The 9,311-nt window shown below is 45.6% G+C and overlaps 1 protein-coding gene across 1 annotated transcript in view; it reads left to right on the top strand.

Annotated features, from left to right (window-relative positions):
* The first annotated feature begins 312 nt into the window (after positions 1–312).
* Positions 313–9,311, top strand: part of LOC128441976 (tumor protein D54-like) — a 13,819-nt gene continuing 4,820 nt past the window's right edge. The window contains 4 exon segments of the mRNA XM_053424122.1: positions 313–532; positions 4,400–4,560; positions 5,245–5,393; positions 9,026–9,073. Coding sequence (XP_053280097.1) covers positions 514–532; positions 4,400–4,560; positions 5,245–5,393; positions 9,026–9,073 — 377 coding nt within the window. The 5' untranslated portion in view covers positions 313–513.

Below are 9,311 nucleotides of genomic sequence, written 5' to 3'. Positions count from 1 at the left end.
CTGTAGATGAAATATTACGTCACTATAGCTAGATGCTTTTTTTCACACCCACTGAACTACACACATATGATCACTACACACAAAGTGGATTTACATGTTAATATTGTTTCTCTCCAGTTTGAAAACATGTCAGCGTCAAGATAATATAATGAATCCATAAGAAATTTCTTTCATGAATCTAGTAAACCTGATGATTCTCATCCAATGAGGAGTCTAGATAAATGTATAAACTTAAATGTTGTTGTCGCACTGGGGCGGTTTCGTCGCGCCGCTGTGACGCAATCCCTCTTCTGACCCGGCAGCTGAAGGATGAGTCGCAGCTTTTATTTTGAAACCCCGGACCGGATGTGGCTGGCTGGCCACTCTGCTCTTCTTCTTCTGTGGTTCCGTCGTCGTCGCTGTCTGTTCTGGATCCAGTGAAGCTGAGACCCGGAATAAAAGTCCCGTTGTTCCAGTTCCGCACCGTTTACACCAGTTTGACTCCTGACGCCACGAACTACGTCACATCTCGTCATGGATCCCGCGAGTCAAGGTAACGTGAACTGTTAGCTTAGCATGTGTAGGCTAGCTTAGCGCTGAAGACACGTAAACAGCTGCGATAAATGTCTCCTCCTTCCCTCAGCGTCATGTGTCCTCAGCTTCATGTGTCTTCAGCTTCATGTGTCCTCAGCTTGTGGACATTATCAAAGATAAATGTCTCCAGCGTCATGTGTCCTCAGCTTCATGTGTCCTCAGCTTCATGTGTCCTCAGCGTCATGTGTCCTCAGCTTCATGTGTCCTCAGCTTCATGTGTCCTCAGCTTCATGTGTCCTCAGCTTCGAGCTTCATGTGTCCTCAGCTCTCATGTGTCCTCAGCTTGTGGACATTATCAAAGATAAATGTCTCCAGCTTCATGTGTCCCCAGCTCTTTCATGTTAGGATGTGGACATTATCAAAGGTAAATGTCCTCAGCTCTGTCTCATGTCAGTTTTATTATCAGAGTCTGAAACATGAGCTCCGGATTGTATTGACTGGACATGTCCTGTAGTGAGTGTCTGTGAAGCAGCAGCAGGTTGTTGGGTCCGACTCGTTCAAACAGGAACCTGTGGGGGACATCCAGGCGAGGGGCGGAGCCTGTAGAGCAGCAGGAGGCGGAGCCTGTAGAGCAGCAGGAGGCGGGACATAACGTATAAACTCTGCTGTGGAAAGATCAGTGTTGTTGTTTACAGCTCATCCACACCGGAGTCAACCCTCATCACCAGAAGATCTGGAATCTCCTTGTGTTTCCAAGTTGACGTCTTCGTCTTCTACGTGTCCGGCTCCTCTTCTTCATCCTGAGATGTTTGTTCTTCCAGTTTCACGTCACGTGTTAGAAACCTCATCAACACGTCCACACGCTCACAGAAGCTTCCACACATTGTCCTGCTGGTTCCTCACATGGACTCACTCTGACATGTTACACACATGTTACCAGGAGGCTGCAGGAGAAGATCCAGAACATGTCCAGAGACACTGACTCAGACATTAGTTCTAACATACAGAACACGTCAGGGACACGTCAGGGACACGTCCAGTCTTCAGTGTACGACTGAAGCTAAATGAGACAGGATCCGTTCACAGGCTGCAGCCTCTAAAATGTATAAAATCTGAATCTGCTCTTCTCAAAAACAACTTTGTATGAACTGAACTAACACGAGCTCACATTAGTTGGAGCTGCGGTGTCTTGGGAGCATTACTCAGCAGAATCCCTCTGGAGATGGACTAATGAGACACTTAGGGCTGCATCCTGTTCTCTGTAATACTGAGTGGTCATCACAGATAGGTCACATGTCCACGGCTTCCTGTGTCTGAGAAGGACCGGCTTTTAGGAAGTGATAAAATTCATCTTGACGACAAACTGGAGTGAACGTCTGTTCACCGCCGCTTCCTAAACGATGCTGTGAGACACAGGAGGACCATATTTGGCCGAGCTGCTGCCTCTTCCTGCTTCGTACAGTATCACATGACACCTGAGTGATTGTTAATAATAGTGACAGGTGTCTGTCATGTGTGTTTGGTTTTCAGGGTCCATGTGGTTATAAATGTTTAGTCTTCCTGTGTTTGATTATGAAATAGCCCAGAATGCTTTGCAGCAGCAAGGTGGTGATTTGAGGGGTGTGGCCTCGGTGTTTGCAGACTGGTTAGACGACTGGCTGAGGTCAGAGGAACTACCTTCAACTTCCATGTGCAGCTAATGTTTGATTAGAAGAAGCAGAGCTTGGACTGATAGGATGTTGTCAGGGGGCATTCTGGGAAGTGTAGGAAATGTCTGAAGGAGACGTGGAAACATAAACTACATAAACTGTACCCGAGCCTCGTTATTATTCTTTCTTTCTGTTCTCTTTACGAGCCGTCTGGCCTCAGCTGCTGTTGTGTTTGAGGGCTGGTCCCACTCTGAATCAATACACCTTCAGGGTGGAGTCGTCACCAGCGTGAATCCGGATGTAAACCGAAACTCACCAGCGCTGCCTGGTGATCCTGATAACCTGAGTCTCTCAGATTATCAGCTGCTGACGTGTGTGTGTCTGTAGCAGAGTGGTGTGGAACTCAGTGTAGCTTATACATGCTTCAGGTTTAAAATTTCATTGGGCTACTGCCAGTCTATCTCTCCTCTCTCATCAGCTGGAACTGTAGTACCCACAATACCCGCTCCCAGAGCTGGCTTTCACTATATCTGCCGCGTGTTAAGTCTAACTTGGGGAAGACAGCCTTCTGTTTTAAAGCACCATACATTTGGAATGAGGTCCAAAAATCTTTAAAGTTGTCCTCATTTGTCTCATTGACGGAGTTCTCAAGTCTGGTCTCATGTACAGCTGACTTCTCCTGCATTGATTGTAACTACTAGTTGACTTGGCCATATTATTTTATACTGACGAATTGTTTTATACCTTGTATTACTGTATATATATATGCATATTTATTTCATTCTTATTTATTCAATGTATTAACTCTTCTATGTATCAACTCTTTATTGTACCCTCGGCACCATTGAAAATGAGGGTCTTATCCCTCAATGTGTTTTCCGAGGTCTAAATAAAATATTCAATCAATCAATCAATCAATCAAAATGCCTGAAGTGAGGTGGAATAATTCTGTTCACTGTTGTGGAAGTTGTTGTGTTCATGAGCAATGAGAGGCTTGAGTTAGGTTTCACAAAATGTTTGTTTACTGGACTATAATTGATTTAAATCCTGGTTGTTAATCCTGGAAAAGCTTGAGCTGAAAAACACTGAGACTCACTCACTTCTGATAATCGCCTCCACGGCTGAAGTGTGGGTTGTGTTCCCACCAGAACCTACTGGACCGAGTCACAACCAGTTCTGCTGCCTGAGCTCTCTGTACATTTCATATATAAATGCCTTTTGTTGGATCCATGTGTGTTTTGTTCTTTAAGATGTTTAATCCTATTCCTATTTCATATCTCTAGTTTATGTCAGTGTATCTTTTTTAGTAGAAAGTGAAAGTTGAATTTCTTTCCAGAATGATATCTTGATCGCGATGGAAATCTAGAACCAGTTTCCATTTGTCACGGAGGCCGACAGGTCGGGACTTTAAATTCATGAATCTTCACTTCTGGAAAGTTCTCCCAAGATGTCGTCCTGAAGAAAGATGATGCGAGTGCTGTTTGTAAAGTGAAGCTGATTCAGACGTGAACTGAAGTCTGGACATTGTCCTGAAGGGGCTGAATGTGAGAACCATAAATGACCAGTACATTGGGGTAGAAGACGTCAACTTGGAAACACGAGGAGATTCCAGATCTTCTGGTGATGAGGGTCGACTCCGGTGTGGATGAGATGTAAACAACAACACTGATCTTTCCACAGTAGAGTTTATACGTCATGTCCGGCCTCCTGCTGCTCTACAGGCTCCGCCCCTCGCTCTACAGGCTCCGCCCCTCGCCTGGATGTTCCCACATGTTCCTGTTTGAACGAGTCGGACACGACAACCTGCTGCTGCTACACAAACACTGACTACACAACATGTCAGGTACAAGCTGCTGCTTCTGGAGTTCATGTCTGAAAACAGCTCATGTTTCCGATGAATCAGAACTGTTGCACTGATCTCTTGTTTAGGCCTAATTCCCCCCCCCCCCCAAATCAGAAATTTGATCTGGAAATGCATCAATAAAATCTCATTTCCAATCCCTGGATGTTAGGTCACTCAGGCCTTTCAGGTCTTGGCTCTGTTAGCTGTTGGAGTCTCTTCCTGTCTGATACCTCCTGCTGGCCACACTGGCCTCTTCCTGGCACTGTCACTGAAATGGAGACTGAGCCCCTCTGGGTCTCTAACACTTCCTCTGGTGTGAATGTGAATCTGCTCGTCCCTCTGCTTCATTTCACTCTTTCATTAACGTGTCCTGTCTCCCCCCCACGCCTCTCAGATATCAACCTGAACTCTCCTAACAAGGGCCTGGGTGTGGATCACGCAGAGGCTCAGTCGGACGTGGTGGTGGTGGAGGGCGCGGTGGCCACTCCGCTCAACCCTCTTCCACCCGGCCTGACGGAGGAGGAGGCGGAGGAGCTCCGCACTGAGCTCACCAGGGTAAGAACCGGCCCCTGCAACACCACCAGGTGTTTACATGTTACCTTCTTTTCATGTTCAATTAGAAAACCAAAATCTGAAAATAAAAAACAAGCCATTTTGTTTTTCATTTATCTGAAACCAAAAGTTCGTAGTTTGGACTTTTTGCTCAGATCAAACATAGGAAACGGGTCATGGGCCGAACTTGGTTTGATATTAAAATTGTAGGATTTCTTTGACCCGGAAGTTCTGTTGTGGGGGAACCCTCATTGTTGACATCTGATTCACGGATGTGTCATCATATCCATATTTCTGTTTTCATTTCAACCTACACTCAATAATCTATGGTTTAGATTTAGGTCAAATGTCACTGTGACCTAAGTGAACATGTTTTTTTTAAATAACTCAACTTCTATTCTTCATCAAATACAGTTTACACGTGATTTTAAATTTCAAGTCTTCACTACAAACACTAACGTACATTATGGGATGTTGATGTAAGCTTGGCTCTCAGGCGTTGATCCAGTTTCTCTGTAGAGCAGCAAGACTGAAGACATTTGCAAACACGAGTCAGAGCAGAAAGATGAGTTGGATCCGATTCTGCAGTGAAGGATCACGAGTATCATGAATCAACATCTTTCTGCTAAAGAGCTGAAGCTCCAGGAAGAGCTTCTGACTCCAGCCTCTGTCTCTGGTGTGTTCCAGGTGGAGGAGGAGATCAACACCCTGCGTCAGGTCCTATCAGCCAAAGAGAGACACGCGGCCGAGCTGAAGAGGAAGCTGGGCCTCAGCCCGCTCAACGAGCTCAAACAGAACCTCAGCAAGGGCTGGCAGGACGTGCAGACCTCCAACGCGTACGTACTCCTCACAGCTCATCTGGCTCTTAGACAGACGCTTGTTGTTTTTCTTCTTAAACAGTTTGAATGTTCTCAAGCAGCTCAGGAAGAATCCAGGTTTGGTGTAAGGAGCAGATATCGAGCAGCTTCTGGAGGAGCTCGTGTTTTACTCGTTTTTCAACGGGTGTTTTCTCTCAATCAAAATGTCCCAGTTTACTGGTCCTTGGTTACTGGAGTCAGTGGGTGATGAGGCAAGGAGACGAGCAGTTTGTCATTTTATCCAACATAAAATCCTTAATATTATAATCATTATCAAGGGGCTGTGGGAGTCTGAGCTCAGAGTCTCATTAAAGATAATAATTCATAAGGATGAAGACTGGCTGTGGTTTGTTCAACTGTGAAAGTTAATTTACAACTCTGACATGTTTTCTATGCTCATTTAGTTCTAGTCCAAAAATAATGAATTTTTCAGCCGTTATATTTTTCATTTGAAATCGATTTAAACAGGATCATGAAAATAGATTTACAGGTTTGATTATTGATCACCTCAGCAGCTCACTTGCAAAACATTATGACTGACGGACATCTTGAATTGAGGAATCTCGATCAATAACCAGGACACAACCTGATGACTTACAGCCTGCACATGAATCCAGATCATTATGGACGTTATTCAGATGATGATTATAATTGAGTTCATGATCAGCTAACGGAGCCGGGCTGCTCCGACCGGGGGGGGGGGGGGAGGAGGCTGCAGAACGCCCTCGTGTTTCTAGCTGCGTGAGAACCTCTGAGAAATGAGAGCCTGACCCGTTTGGTTCTGTGAGTCCTCGCTCTGCTCTCAGCTCTCAGCCCGATCGGGGCTTCTGCTGTTTGCTCTCTCACGCTCGTCCTCGGTCTCTCACTGTTCTCACCTCCTCACCATGTTTGAGAACGCTGCTCGGGCCGACCTCTGTGTTTGACTCCGTGTCTGGTCGGAGGTTGAGAGAGAACCTGTAGGTTCCAGGGTTCATCTGAATTCAACTACCTCACCTTGTCTTCAGTTGTTGAATTCTGGGGAAGTGTCAGTAATGCTGGGACTCTGATCTCCCCTCAGATCTGTTACACGTGCCCTAGATCTTATATTAAAAAGAATACATGGAAAGTTTTACAATTGTCTCTTCATATCAGCAACCTGATATTACATCTTCAACTTGCCTCATTGAGCACGTTTGTGTTCAAGCTGAGGGGATAGAGCTCAAATGTACGGTTTGATTTGGTTCTAATCCTCATCTGGCAGCCATCAGGAAGTGGAGGTTATTTTACCCTGAGAGCAGAAATCGACCAGCGGATCAATAAGCCACTTACTGGTAATGTTTGCACATGACGTCAGGGCCCGAGGGAGGAGGGAATGATCTGTGGAGTGGCTGAGGCCGGATGTTGACCGTAAAGGAGGCAGTGACTCACCAACATTTGTTATTAGTGTTTGTGTGCTGGTTATGAATCATCTCTGGGACATGTCTCCCCACAGATGTAGGTAAAGGTGAAGCTCGTGGTCCACGTATGAACTCCATCTGAACAGAACTCATGAGCTCCATAACGAGACGTGTGTCTGACCTTCAGTTTCCTCAGGGAGATGTTGTCATAGAGGAACTGAATCTGTGGGTTTTCTGCTGGTTTCCATGAGACGAAGCTGCTGGGAGGTCTGGTGCTCATGGAGTCTTCCACCTGGCTGGAGAATGAACTGGATTGGAAAGATCACAGAGTGACTCTGACAGCGCACTGGTCTCCACCTTAACACACACACGTCTTCACAAACCACATCAGCTGCACTGGTTTGTCATATTTATTCTACATGTACATATATGCTCACACATCAGTGTGTTAATCCTCGACTACACATAAAGATGGACAGCGCTTCCCTGCAGCTTTAAACACACGTTTTCTAAGATTCACACAAAGAGTCTCAGTTTGTGTTCAAAGTTAAAACCTGTTCAGACCAGAGACCAGAAATAAAGATGGAATACAACTATAGTTTCTCATGTTGAAAAACAGGAAGTTAACGGATACAAACGCTGCCATCTGGTGGTGATGACGTCATCTGCAGTCAGTGTGTGCAGTTGTGATCATTGCGCTATGACGTCATGTTCCCGCCCATACACGGGCTCGACCAATCACATAAGAGTCACATATCTGTGACTTGATTTAAAGTTTTATTTAACAGTAACGATTGCAGAAACATCAGTGCTAAAAATATATCAAATCAAATTGTGTATTTGTAGAATCGTGACCTCTGTAATATCCACATAGAGCAGCAGGACATGATTGTTGTTAAGAACAACACACACACACAATGCTACACACAGCACAGGAAGGTGTGTGTTTGTGCCGCTCACCCACACACACACACACACACCAGACCTGCTGCTGCAGGAACAAGGAGGAGAGGAATGTGAGGGCGAGTTGGAGGGAGGGGAAGAGAGAGAGAGACAAGGTTCTGCTTAGTCATAGGACACGTGATGTCCACAGAGAGAAATGGGTTATGAATTATGAAAACGCTGGAGACACAAAGACTTTGAGATGGAAAACCAATCACTCCACGTCTGCCTTCAATGTTTTAATGCTGCTGTGCTTTGTTTTCAGTCTCAACATGATATATGAAGAATATTAGGGGAGATATGATTTCAGAATTTAATAGAATAGATCTCACCACCTTTTCTACACACATCACTCAAAACGTTTAGATCAGAAAAAAGAAACGCGTCCACATACAAGCCTCCAGAAGTGAAAGAGAAAAACACTGTTTGAGTTGTTGTGTATTTGTGCTGTGAGACACACAGCAGTCACAGTGCTGTATGGACAGAGTGTGTGTGTGTGTGTGTAGTCACTGTGCTGTACAGTAAGCAGCCTTGTCCTGGTGTCAGTCTGGAGACAGACACCAGCCTTGTGTGAGGTCTGAGACGAGAGCCGTCTCCTGAGGCGTCCCCATGTGTCTCATCTGGATCCAGAGACCACACGTCTCAGCTGCTGTCACTCAGAGTCCGGTGGTTCGATGCCTCCTCCAGATGAAGGGAGGTCTCCTGTCAGCCTTGTGCGTTCTCAGGAACACAAACACACTAACGCTCTCTTCCTAGACACTGTCCAGGCAGGACTGTGTGTGTGTCTGAGTGCATGAAGACTATTCAATACTTTTTAATGTCATTATTATCTTTGTTCCATGCTCCAGTGTACAATCAAAAATGAAATGCAGTTCCTTCTGTGTGTGTTTGTGTGTACTTGTACAGATCTCTTTGTGAGGACCACGTTCTGCCACCCACCTACAGAGTGAGGACATTTAGTCCCGTCCTCACTTTCTGTCCCACCTGTAATGGACCGGTCCAGGGTTAGGACTTGGCTCTAGGTTCAGGGAGGTTTACGGTTAGGCCTCAGCTGGTTATGGGTTAGGGTCTAGACTCTAGACCATGAGTGTCCTCACAAAGACACGTGTATGTTTGTGAGTCCTCAGGAATCATCAGCTGTTCCCTGGTCTATGATTTTATCATAATGTTGTTCAAACCGTCCCCAGTGAGTTAAACAGTAAAGATCCCGTCTCCAGCTGCACAGTGTGATCTCTACTGTCCTGTGAGTGTGTGTCTGTCCCCTGTGTCATGACCCTGCTGTTGTGTCTTCAGATATCTGTCCGCCTCGGCCACTTTGGATGACATCACCCACTCTGAAGCGTGAGTTGATCCAATGAGCTGAGGTTTCTTTACGTTGGGGGGGGGGGGGGGAGCTGCTTTATTTGCTTGTTTGAAGTGTGCAGTTTGTTTAAAGTTGTGTTAGAGGCAAAATGAATAATGAGCTGATTTTACTGACGCACTTTAAATCACTGTTAGATTAGTTTTAATGTTTGTGGTGGAATCGTTTGTTCTAATGTTCCACTTCTTTACCCCCCCCCCCCCCGTCTACCTTCTTCAT

This window comes from Pleuronectes platessa, chromosome 6, assembly GCF_947347685.1.
Source record: "Pleuronectes platessa chromosome 6, fPlePla1.1, whole genome shotgun sequence".
NCBI classification, from domain to species: Eukaryota; Metazoa; Chordata; class Actinopteri; order Pleuronectiformes; family Pleuronectidae; genus Pleuronectes; species Pleuronectes platessa.
This window is presented reverse-complemented; position numbering and strand designations above follow the sequence as displayed.